Source organism: Bufo bufo, chromosome 4 (genome assembly GCF_905171765.1).
Source record: "Bufo bufo chromosome 4, aBufBuf1.1, whole genome shotgun sequence".
Lineage (NCBI taxonomy): Eukaryota > Metazoa > Chordata > Amphibia > Anura > Bufonidae > Bufo > Bufo bufo.
Genome location: NC_053392.1, coordinates 477,030,874 through 477,044,295, shown reverse-complemented (window position 1 = coordinate 477,044,295; position 13,422 = coordinate 477,030,874). Strand labels below are relative to the sequence as shown.

The 13,422-nt window shown below is 44.8% G+C and overlaps 1 protein-coding gene across 1 annotated transcript in view; it reads right to left on the bottom strand.

Moving 5' to 3' along the window:
- Positions 1-13,422, bottom strand: part of SHPRH (SNF2 histone linker PHD RING helicase) — a 126,160-nt gene that overhangs the window by 83,304 nt on the left and 29,434 nt on the right. The window contains exons 4-6 of the mRNA XM_040429507.1: positions 12,772-12,990; positions 6,996-7,074; positions 1,638-1,788 (exon numbers count right to left, since the gene is read on the bottom strand). Of these exons, the coding sequence (XP_040285441.1) occupies positions 1,638-1,788; positions 6,996-7,074; positions 12,772-12,990 (449 nt within the window). The remainder of the gene's footprint in view (positions 1-1,637; positions 1,789-6,995; positions 7,075-12,771; positions 12,991-13,422) is intronic.

Below are 13,422 nucleotides of genomic sequence, written 5' to 3'. Positions count from 1 at the left end.
TGGCTGACATGGGGGGCATGATGGCTGACATGGGGGGCATGATGGCTGACATGGGGGGCATGATGGCTGACATGGGGGGCATGATGGCTGACATGGGGGGCATGATGGCTGACATGGGGGGCATGATGGCTGACATGGGGGGCATGATGGCTGACATGGGGGGCATGATGGCTGACATGGGGGGCATGATGGCTGACATGGGGGGCATGATGGCTGACATGGGGGGCATGATGGCTGACATGGGGGGCATGATGGCTGACATGGGGGGCATGATGGCTGACATGGGGGGCATGATTGCTGACATGGGGGGCATGATTGCTGACATGGGGGGCATGATGGCTGACATGGGGGGCATGATGGCTGACATGGGGGGCATGATGGCTGACATGGGGGGCATGATGGCTGACATGGGGGGCATGATGGCTGACATGGGGGGCATGATGGCTGACATGGGGGGCATGATGGCTGACATGGGGGGCATGATGGCTGACATGGGGGGCATGATGGCTGACATGGGGGGCATGATGGCTGACATGGGGGGCATGATGGCTGACATGGGGGGCATGATGGCTGACATGGGGGGACATGATGGCTGACATGGGGGGGCATGATGGCTGACATGGGGGGGGCATGATGGCTGACATGGGGGGGGCATGATGGCTGACATGGGGGGGGCATGATGGCTGACATGGGGGGGGCATGATGGCTGACATGGGGGGGGCATGATGGCTGACATGGGGGGGGGCATGATGGCTGACATGGGGGGGGCATGATGGCTGACATGGGGGGGGCATGATGGCTGACATGGGGGGGGCATGATGGCTGACATGGGGGGGCATGATGGCTGACATGGGAGGGGCATGATGGCTGACATGGGAGGGGCATGATGGCTGACATGGGGGGGGCATGATGGCTGACATGGGGGGGGCATGATGGCTGACATGGGGGGGGCATGATGGCTGACATGGGGGGGGCATGATGGCTGACATGGGGGGGGTATGATGGCTGACATGGGGGGGCATAATGGCTGACATGGGGGGGCATGATGGCTGACATGGGGGGCATGATGGCTGACATGGGGGCATGATGGCTGACATGGGGGGCATGATGGCTGACATGGGGGGCATGATGGCTGACATGGGGGGGCATGATGGCTGACATGGGGGGCTTATGGCTGACATATGTGACATGGGGGGCTGATCTGAGGCATTGAAAGTCTGATCTGAGGTCTGATTAACATTGGGGGTCTGATTGGGGCTGTGAGCTGAGGTCTGATGATTACAATGGGGGTCTGGTTGCTGGTCTGACCTGAGGTGTAATGGAAAATATTTTTTCTTATTATCCTCCTCTAAAACCTAGGTGCGTCTTATGGGCCGGTGCGTCTTATATGGCAAAAAATACGGAAACATTTCTGCATAAATAATACATAAAAAAAATCTGTCAGAGAAAGTTTATTTTTCTTTTTTTTTTCAATAACCTAATTGTTACAAGAAAAAGCATGATGAATACTGACACGGCAGCCTCTCACAAGTCCTACAGCCTCACATAATGACGTTCTTCCTTGCTGCAAACCACAATTCCCAAGATACCAAGTGCTTGTGGTGTCTGTCATCTGTGAGACCCAGAATGCTTATTACCTCAGGTAACGTCAAAGCCGACTTGCTGACATCTTTCCTAGGATGACAAAGGATCAAGCTCAGAACTTCCACTGTCTTCCCAAGACCCATTTCATCAGCGAGAATACCTCCAGGCCACTCGCGGGCAGCAGCGGGATGTTCGCGTATTATACTGGAGAACAGAAGAGCACAAAAAAGACTAATGGCTTTAAAAACCAATGGCATAAAAATCTATTTTCTTTTATAATAAATGATTACTACGTTTTTATGCAGCAGGATGTGTTGGGAGAATTAGAATACAATGCTGGTTTATTCTGCATCGCATTAAAGGAAACAGAGAGGAAAGAGATGCATAGAACATACAGCAATACTGATTCTGATGGATTTTATCAGGTCCTATCATTTTCTAACTAAAGCCAAAAGATGTCCTATAAATCCCACTGAAAGGAGTGGGGATGTTATTATATACATTTCTCTATATTTTCATGTAAAAAAAAAAAAGACAAACAGAGGAAAAATAAACCTAGTGAATCACTAAGGCCTCTTTCACACTTGTGTTGTCCTGATCTGTCGTGCACTCCATTTGCCGGAGGTGCCCGCCGGATCCGTAACACCGCAAGTGAACTGAAAGCATTCGAAGACGGATCCGTCTTCAAAATGCGTTCAGTGTTACTAGGGCACCCAGGACGCTATTAAAGTCCTGGCTGCCATAGTAGTAGTGGGGAGCGGGGGAGCAGTATACTTACTGTCCGTGCGGCTCCCGGGGCGCTCCAGAATGACGTCAGAGCGCCCCATGCGCATGGATGACGTGTCCATGCGATCACGTCATCCATGCGCGTGGGGCGCCCTGACGTCACTCTGAAGCGCCCCGGGAGCCGCACAGACGGTAAGTATACTGCTCCCCCGCTCCCCACTACACTTTACCATGGCAACCAGGACTTTAGCATCCTGGAAGCCATGGTAACCATTCTGAAAAAGCTAAACGTCGGATCCGGTAATGCGCCGAAACGACGTTTAGCTTAAGGCCGGATCCGGATTAATGCCTTTCAATGGGCATTAATTCCGGAACCGGCCTTGCGGCAAGTGTGCAGGGTTTTTGACCGGAGCAAAAAGCGCAGCATGCTGAGGTATTTTCTCCGGCCAAAAAACGTTCCGTTCCGGAACTGAAGACATCCTGATGCATCCTGAACGGATTTCTCTCCATTCAGAATGCATTAGGATAATCCTGATCAGGATTCTTCCGGCATAGAGCCCCGACGACGGAACTCTATGCCGGAAGACAAGAACGCAGGTGTGAAAGAGCCCTAAAAGAAAAACGAATACAATGTGATATACCTAATACAAGGGCCTGTGGGGCGGTGCATGACACAAGGATTAAAAAAAAAGAAAAATTAATACATCATAAAATCCTTTTGAATGTCATGTCATAGTTTTTATACAGCTGCAAACTTCTTCAAAAGTCGAATAATGTGTAAAGAGGACCTGTGACCTCTCCTGATATGTCCATTTTAGCAACTACTTGCATTCCTCATGTAATAAGAATTTTGGAGCATCTATTCTTATGTTGTGCCATTCTTTTATTATTCTTTGTAGAAGTTATGAACAAATTGCTAGGAGTTTGCACTGAAGGTCCAGATGGGTGTTACCAACTGGGGTGTGTCCCTGCACAGTCTGACAGTGGCAGCATTAATTGGATAGTGTCAGACCGTGTAGGGACACACCCACAAAGGGTAAAAACCCATTTTTACCCTTACTGCAAACTGTTGGAAATTCATTCATAACTTCTAGCAGGAATAGTAAAGGAACGACACAACACAGAGTCATAGAGATAGATGCCCCAGAATTGTTATTACAAGGGGGGATACAAGTAGGTACTAAAACTGACTTGCAAGGAGAAGTTAAAGGTCATCAGCTTTAAGCAGATCAGTATCAGGACAAATCTGCCTTCCTATTAGCCAAACAGCACTAAAGATATCAAGCTGTGCAGCTAAGAATAAACAGGACATACAGTTAACTTTAGTGTATTCACGAGGGAAGTGCCCCACCCTAGCAGTGACTGATGGGTGCTGTACATGCAAGTATACCCTAGCCCATAGCGAGGGGAGGAGGAGGCAGCGCTGACCTCATGAATACACCATACTCAAACTCAAGTTGCCAATACACCTTGTCTAAACAAGCGCTCGACCGATAGCCATCTTTCCCGACACCAGTGGCGGTGGCTTAGCTCCGAGAAGAACAAAAGCATCATCTGTTGGGGGTTTGTCAGGAGCTCCCCATGCCTGTCAGACTGTCAACTAGTCCAGTCAAAAAACTGCAGGGTCTGATGATTAGTACAATGCGTAAAAGGACCTTAGAGGAGTTGTCCACTTTTTACTATTGAATGACCTATCCTCAGGATAGGTCATCAATATCCGATCGGCGGCGGTCCGACTCCCTATGTAGTATTCACTTGCACAGACGGAGCAGTCCCATAGAAGTGAATGGGGACGCCATACTTGTAATGACACCTGCTGCGCACCACTGCTATTGCTGCAGCGAGCAGGTAAACAGAGTAGAGAAGGCAGTGCGTATGACTGCTGATCAGCTGATCGGCGGGGGGGGGGGGGGGGGGGCGGGAGTCGGACCCCTGCCGATCTGATATTGATGAATTATCCTGAGCATAGAACATCAATAGTTAAATGCGGAAAAACCCCTTTAAGACTCTGGTGTATTCCTTGATCATTCCTATTAGCTACAATATTTGTGTGGCCCTCCTGGCTAATAGGAGAGCAGACCTTATAACAGCCTTCTGCCGGATCCGCTCTGAATAATACATTGTGTTACATACCTTGCACTGATATTATAGTTCAAATCTACCCACTAAGCTGCTATTGAAAATAGTCCACATTGTCGGCAAACACCAATTTCTTTATACCAAGATTGCTGCTATAATATAGTTAAAGGAGTTTTCCAAGCTGAAAATATGGCACACGGCCACTAGACTTTGAATGGAGTTGTGCTTCCTGCTGCATTCAAAGTGCTAGTTCCAGCGCCAGAGGTTGCAGGGAACAACTGATTGCTGGGGATGCGGAGTATCAGACCTTCACCAATTGGATATTAAAGAGGTTATCCAACCCCTAAAATGCCTCCCCTACTGCCCAGGACTCTCACACGGATTGTACTTACCTTGCTCCTCGGCTCCCGCGCTGCTTCTGATGCCCGCACAGCTGCCGCTGCATCTTCCCGTCGGGTCACGCTAGGGAGGTTTACGTTTTGGATAACCCCTTTACTGACCTATCATGAGGATAGGGCATCAATATCAGGAGCCTGGAAAACCCCTTTAAATCATTCCACCACACAAGTGTACAGTACCTGGTGTTAAGATAATAAATCAACAGGGCAAATAAGATTTTAAAGGGGTTGTCTCACTTCAGCAAATGGCATTTATCATGTAGAGAAAGTTAATACAAGGCACTTACTAATGTATTGTGATTGTCCATATTGCTTCCTTTGTTGGCTTCATTCATTTTTCCATCACATTATAAACTGCTCCTATCCAGGGGTTATGACTACCCTGCACTCCAGCAGCAGTGGCCGTGCTTGCACACTATAGGAAAAGGAGCTGGCCTATATGCACTCCCACGGTCCCAGTCACCAGAGAGGCCAGCGCGTTTTCCAATAATAAGCAAGTACAAGCAAAGCTGGTGGATTGCAGGGTGGTTGTAACCTCTGGACAGGAGTAGCATATAATGTGATGGAAAAATGAATCAAGCCAGCAAAGGAGGCAGTATGGACAATCACAACACATTAGTAAGTGCCTTGTATTAAGGGGTTTGTACACTGATGACCTATCTTCTGCATAGATCATCAGTATGCGATCGATGGTGGTCCAACACTTGGGACCCCTGATGATCACCTGCTTGAGAAGGCACCAATGCTTACAGTAGAGCCGCGGCCTTCTCTCAGCTTACCAAACACAGTGCAGTACATTGTATAGCTCATTCACTTCAATGGGGCTGACTGATGAATGGGATGTCACATGGCCTAGAAAAGCTGGGGAAGGCCGCGACGCTACTGCGAGCGCTGATGCCTTCTCAAACAGCTGATCGACGAGGGTCCCGACAATCAGACACTGATGACTGATCCAGAAGATAGGTCATCAGTAAAAAAAAAACTCTTGGAAAACGCTGTTAAGTTTGTCTATATGATAAATGCCATTTATTAAGTGCGACAACCCCTTTAACTGTAAAGCCAGCAAAATTGCAACTGCAGCTCGAAGCTGTAACACAGGCTGTTATTTCCGACTAGTCTGAGATAAGTGAAGCACGTACTCTGCAATCGATGTTAAATCTGTAAATTATAGGAGGCTTAAAGGGATTGTCCGGGTTCAGAGCTGAACCTGGACATACCCTTATTTTCACCCAGGCAGTCCCCCTGATGCTAGCATCGGAGCATCTCATGCTTCGATGCGCTCCCTTGCCCTGCGCTAAATCGCGTAGGGCACGGGCTCTTTTGTTTATCATAACACACTGCCGGGCAGAAACTTCCGCCCGGCAGTGTGTTCAGTGACGTCACCGGCTCTAGCCGTTTTACTGGCTAGGGCAGCGCTAAATCCCACCCATCAGTGCCAGTGATTTCACCGGGCTTCCTGGCAGCCCCATGAAGAGCCCCGGTACGTCACCGGATCTCCAAAAAAGGCCTTTGCCCTGCGCGATTTAGCGTAGGGTAAAGGAGAGCATCAGAGTATGAACTGCTCCGATGCTCAAGTCAGGGGGGCTGCCTGGGTGAAAATGGAGGGATGTCCGGGTTCAGCTCTGAACCCGGACAACCCCTTTAAATATCTAGGCATGTAAATAGTCATCTCTTCTAGCAAGCACTGCTGACAGTCCTGCTTTTGGATTTGCTTGTCAACAGTCACGGCTAAGGGTTCATGTACTCGAACATATTTTCTTTCCGTGTCTGTTCTGTTTTTTTGCGAACCGTACACGGAACCATTCATTTTTTAATGGGTACAAAAAAAAAAACGAAAGTTACTCCGTGTGCATTCGGTTTCCATGTCCGTTCCGCAAAAAAATAGAACATGTCCTATTATTGTCCGCATTACGGACAAGAATAGTACATTTTTATTAGGGGCCAGCTGTTCCGTTCCGCAAAATACGGAATGCACACGGACGTCATCTGTATTTTTTGCAGATCCGTTTTATGCAGACTGCAAAATACATACAGTCGTGTGCATGAGCCCTAAAAGAGATATGGAAAGGAGTGTTCATTCTCTATGCCCTTCACATCATTAGTATACCAGGACGGTTCAGGGCACACTGGACAGGTAAGTCATTTCACAAGAACCAGTTTACATCACTTCTAACATACAGAATACACAATTACTTTAAGAAGGTTTACCTTCCAGAAAAGGGGTTATAGTACAGTTTAATACCATCCATTGTTGTGACCTCTCTCCATAATGGGTGCAATGCATTTTCTGCACAAAAAAAGAAACAAAAAGGTGACTGGCACAGAGCACTAGAATGTAATCCAAAATAACACAAGGGACTCATCAGTAGAGGAACACATATCAAGTAAATTGAGCGCATCCCCGTCCCAGCACTGGAGTCAGATGTAATTTCTCCTACATCTACTAAATATGGATTTAAAGGCTATGTACACCTTTGGCGATTTTTTATTTATTATTGCATTATACTCATTTTTTTCAGTTGGTCTTTACTAAAAATATGTAGTTTTTTTTCTGTACATAGCTGTGATGCTCTAGTAGCAGACTCTGGATTTTCTCTCTTTTCCATCAGTTGGGGAGCTGACTGGTTCCTTATCTCTGCTCTCCGACATTATAAAAACTCATTATAGATCAGTTCTTATCTTACTAATAAGAATGTGGCTTAAATAAGTGTTTATGACTTCTTAGTAATTTACAGATAAGGTTTATTAGATGACCGGCACAAAGTGAAAGTAACATTCATACAGCTAGAAAAACAGTTAAACCTTTGTGACAGAACACCTCAATAATTTTAATAAAGGCTAAATGAAGGTATGATTTTTTGCCAAAAATGAGTAAAATGCAATCATAAACAAAAATTGCCTCCGAAAGTGTACATAGCCTTTAAGTGATTCAAGTTTTTTCCCCCACTTAGAAGTGAGAAGCTAGAGTATCGCTGGAAGAACACTTTAATGCTTAGTGTCCACCTCCTCGTGGCAGCAGCTCTACCCAAGGTCTGCCTGTGTCCCCCAATGAGAACGGCATGGTTTAAATTTCTGAAAGCCTCCTTTGCATGTTTCTGCCCTCAGTTCTGTAGAAATGTTGCACTAAGCTGATGATGGTATAAAAGGATGAAATTTTGCTAGGATAATCACTTTAACATCATGGGGGTCCGACCTCTTGGACCATCACTGATCCTGAGACTGAAGGGCACTTCTAGAACTTTATCTCCTTCATGGTTTTCCCTGCAGCGTGGGCCATTCAAGTGAATTGGTTGGCTCCAGTTCACCACACAGCCAGTGGTGGGGAGCACCAATCTGCAGAAGAGACTTAGAAGGAAACAGCACTGCAACCCTGTCTCAGTGGGGGTTGCCAGAGGTCAGACCCTCTCTACTAATGATAATGTGTTGGCATATCCTAGCAATTTGCCAAAACTTTATAAAAATGGGAATACCTATTTAAAGAGGCATTCACATGTCAGCCATTCATGCCTACAGATTTATTGTTTTTGGGCAGCAAATTGTTGTTTAGACAGCATGATTTGCTGCCCAGAAACAGTGATTTAGATGACCGCATCAGCAGTGCTTTAACCCAATTAACAAGTGTTTAATCTTTCATCAAGTGATCAGTGAAACCTTTACATAGGGCAATTAGGAATGTACATTAACGTTAATTGCCTTGATTGTTAGCCCATGTAGAGGCCTTTCGGGTGAAATCAGGAACAACAAGACTTCCTGCCTGGGAAAGATAAAGTCTCAAAGAAGGGCTCAATTAGCAGATACAGTGCATTGGTAAACTCTTCAGACCCTTTCACTATTTTTGACATTTGTTACGTCGCATCATTCTGCTTTGCTTCCATCATTCTGCACTTAATACCCCATACTGAGAAAGCAAAAACAAAAGTTTCACATTTATTAAAAAGGAAAATTTTGCATGAACAGACCCTATGTTGTGACACTTGAAATTTAGATCTGGGGCCTTCTTGTTTCTCTAGATCATCTTTGAGATGTTTCTACACCTTGATTGCAGTCCACCTCTGGTAAATTCAGTTGACTAGACATGATTTGGAGAGACAGCCCAGTCTATATATATATATATATATATATATATATATATATAAAGGTCAGAGCAAAAACCAAACCACAAGGAGGAAAGAACTACCTGTAGAGCTCAGAGACAGGATTGTGTGGATGCACAGATCTGAAGAACAGCACAGCAAAGATTTTCTGCTGCAATGAAAGTTCGCAAAAGCACAGTGGCTCATAATTAGTATAATAATTAGGTATAGAACAACCAGGATTCTTCCTACAGCTGGCCGCTCCACCAAGCTTAAAGGGACACTGACAGGCCCAAAAAGCATATTTAGGTATATAAATGGAAAATGCAAATGTGATCGCACTCTACATCCAGCATTCTGCCCTGCCTCCATGCTGGATGAGACATTGGTGTACATTTTGGCCAAAGCGTAGTAAGCCACTCACCACGTCAAGGTCGCCTCATTTGAGTGGTCCCTAACACTAGTTCCTACCTGTTTATGGGCCATGACAGCCACATATATTTAGGTATATATATGACAGTACAGGTCTTATAAAGTGTATTAGAATCATCTAAGTATCCCCCCTGTCCACCTTATAAATACAGTAAAATGAAGTTTTATAACCTGCTTGAATCGTGTTCAATCTGGCCAAGGGGCGGCGTTTCATCTCCACTTGCGCCCAGCCAGCCTCCCACAACTGCCGTTTGAAGCGCCGCCCAGCACATCAATATTCACTTCGCTGGGCGGCTACTAGTGTCCCCGGCCATCTTCAGCGCATGCGCCCGGCACCCTCACTGGCCGGGATCACATCGCGCCTGCGCACAGTCTGATTCTCAGAGGCCGATGCAGCCTCTGCTTTATGCGCATGCGCCAGGCACAGTTCAGAGCAAGTAGCCGCCCAGCGAAGTGAATATTGATGAGCTGGGCGGCGCTTCAAACGGCAGTTGTGGGGAGGCTGGCTGGGCGCAAGTTGAGATGAAACGCCACCCCTTGGGCAGATTGAACACGATTGAAGCAGGTTATAAAACTTCATTTTACTGTATTTATAAGGTGGACAGGGGGGATACTTAGAGGATTCTAATACACTTTATAAGACCTGTACTGTCATATATATATACCTAAATATGCTTTTTGGGCCTGTCAGTGTCCCTTTAAGGGCATTTTACAAGGGCTGAGAATCTGCCAGATAAACGCTAATGATTGCTCATAGCAATTATCTGCCGGTGTAAAGGTAATGCTGTTATCCAATGAACAACCAAAACACTCATTCCTTGGGAATCGCTTGTGTAGGCACCTAAATCATCACTTGCCAGCAGCATGCTGTGTAAACAGCCACTGCTGCTGGCAAACAATGATTCTGTCTAGGGACGAGGGATGACATTGACGACTGCTTCTCCCCACACTGTGGAGGAGGTCTTCTTCACCGACAAGCAGGCACTTTCAGGAAAGGAACACTTCCTTCCCGACAATTGTATGCGGAATTGGACAGTGTAAAAGGACCTTAAGTAATCAGGGGAGAAGGGCCTTGGCAAGAGAAGTGACCAAGAAACCAATTGTCACACTGGCTGAACTCCAAAAGGTCCTGTGTGCAGATGGTAGAAACTTCCAGAAGGTCAACCACCACTGCAGCACTCCACCAATCTGGGCTTTATGGCAGAATGGCCACCGAAAAAGCCTCTGCTCAGTAAAAGACACATGAAAGCTCACCTATAGTTTGCAAAAATGCACTTACAGGATTCTTAGGTCTGGTGAAACCAAAACTGAACTTTTTGGCCTCAATTCTAAGCATCATTTCTAGAGGAAATCAGGCATTGCTCATCACCTGCCCAATACCATTCACACAGTGAAGCAGGGTGATGGTAGCATCATGCTGTGGGTTGTTTTTTTAGCGGATGTGACAGGGACTAGTCAGGGTTGAGAAAAAAGCTGAATGGAGAAAAGTACAGAGATATTCTTATTGAAAACCTGATCCAGAGTGCTTTGGACATTAGGCTGGGCCGAATGATCACCTTCCAACAAGACAATGACCATAAGCACAGAGCCAAAACAACACAGGAGTGGGGACAGTTAGAGACAATTCTGTGAATGTCCTTGAGTGGCCCAGCCAGAGCCCTGACTTGAAGCCAATCGAATATCTCTGGAGAGAGGGAAAATGGCTGCCCACCGATGGTCCCCACCCAACCTGACAGCGTTTCAGAGGATCTGCAAAGAATGGCAGAAAATCCACAAATCTAGTAAAGGTTCTGAATACTTATGTCAATGAAATATTTTAGTTTTTCCTTTTTTAATAAATTATCAAAAATTGTGAACATTTTTCACTTTCTCATTATTTGGTATTCAGAGCAGAATCTTAAGTTAAAATCTGAATCTTTTTATTTTTTATTTAAGGGTACTTTCACACTAGCGTTTTTCTTTTCCGGCGCTGAGTTCCGTTCTAGGGGCTCAAATCCGGAAAAGAACTGATCAGTTTTATCCTAATGCATTCTGAATGGAGAGCAATCCGTTCAGGATGCATCAGGATGTCTTCAGTTCAGTCTTTTTGACTGATCAGGCTTTTCAGAAAACCGTAGCATGTTGTATTTTTACCTCCGGCCAAAAATCCTGAACACTTTGACTGAACGCCGGATTCGGTCTTTTTCCCATTGTTGACTGAACGTGTGTTCAGTCAAACCGGATACGGCTTTTGCATGTTAAACCCGAAAAATTAGAAAAAAAAGTTAAAGTCCATAAATGGCGGATCCGTTTTTTACAATGCATTTTTTCATTGTGTTGAAAAATCCTGATCAGGATTCAAATGTAATCCGTTTTCACACGTTTTTCCGGATCCGATGGGCAGTTCCGGTGTCGGAATTGAACGCCGGATTTAAACAACGCTAGTGTGAAAGTAGCCTTAGCAGCAACCTGGGCTGGGTGATTATGGCAAAAAATAAAATCCAGATTTTTTTTCAACCTTATGGACGATTTTTGATTTGAATCTCGATTTTCTTATTTTTGTTAATCAAACTGAAAAAAATACCAAAACACAATTCTATAAATTATTTTCTTTATAGAAATAACTTTTAAATATATTACTACAATAATTGTACATAACTTCACGGCATGAAATTGATCAGGACAACAGATTGCACATTTTATGCCATCCGTTGGCCTAAGATGACAAGGCATCTGTTGCCATCAGTTAGGTGTGTAATCCTTTTTTTTTCACGGACAAAAAGTCCTGCAAGTCCGGATTTACAAAACTAACTTATGGCAACGGATGCCACTGATGCCGAAAGACAGCATTAAATGTGAAATCCGTTGTCCTGATTGAACGGATCAGGGCAACGGATTTGTTAACTTTAGTGAAACTGCATGCAGCTGCAATGCAGTTTTTGGTGCACTTTTTCATGCTGTAGGGACTGCACAGTGTCCTGCTCAGACTGCCCAAAGAGCCCGCTAACTACCTGGCCCTGCGGCAATTTTTGGACTGCGGTGACGGTCACAGAAATGCAGTGCACATGGCGGGAGCAGAGTGAGGAGCTCCTGCTCCTCATACGGTATAATGCGGAGATGGCAAGGCGGGCTTACGAGGTGGAGGCGATAGCGAGGCAAAGGCAAATTAACTCAACCAATATGGTTAATCGCCCAAACCTAGATGCAACATAAAATATGAAAAAAGTGAAGGGGTCTGAAGACTTTCCGAATGCACTTAAAATCCAACACTGAAAAGTTTTCTCCGCCCGGAAAAATCTAGGTTTTAAGTTAAAGTTTGCTACAACTGTAATCAGATTTTGCCTATCAATGGCTAAGATGGAAATACCCCTTTAACTAATCTGAAAAACACTGAGGCAAGTACTGTATGATAGCCTGGAAAAAAAATAGCCTGTAGTGTGGTATGCCCCTAGTAACCAGACTGTCAGGCACAGCAGTTTGGTAGCAATCATGGAATTTACCATTAGAAGGCACATTTTTGAAGTTCTCTCTCTGCAGCATCCAATTGACTGCTTCATTCTGGTACAGACGCAGGATGGGTATCAGAGCTGGATGCTGCACATCTTCTTGCAGAACCTTTCCTTCCTGTTGTTGAGTTTGCCTGACATAGGCATAGAGTTCTTCAATATTTTGTCTCTCCAGCTCTTGGTCTGACTCCTCCTCACTGTCATCTGAAATATCTGCAAGGAGATAAAAAAAATATATATATTTAATCACTAATGCAATGAAAACATAAAAAAAAAGAAAAAAATCACTAGATGGAACAAAAAACAGACATTACAAGAGATTTTACAGTAAGATTTAAAAAAAAAAAGAAAAATAGTCAGAAGTGGGTTAAAAGGAGATTTCTGGCATGTTGAGCCGGGACTGGAAGTGAAGAGCAACTGGAGTAGTATTTAACAGCAGTGGTTGGGGATACAAGGAGGTGAGTAATGACCTTCTACTAAATGAAATACTAACTAAATGCTTAATGACTTCTATAATAAATTGTCATTAATATTTATATAAATAATATACAAATATATATATATATATATATATATATATAAAATTTACAATTCAAAATCAAATACGTAATTATAACGATAAATTATTAACTAATTAATACTCTC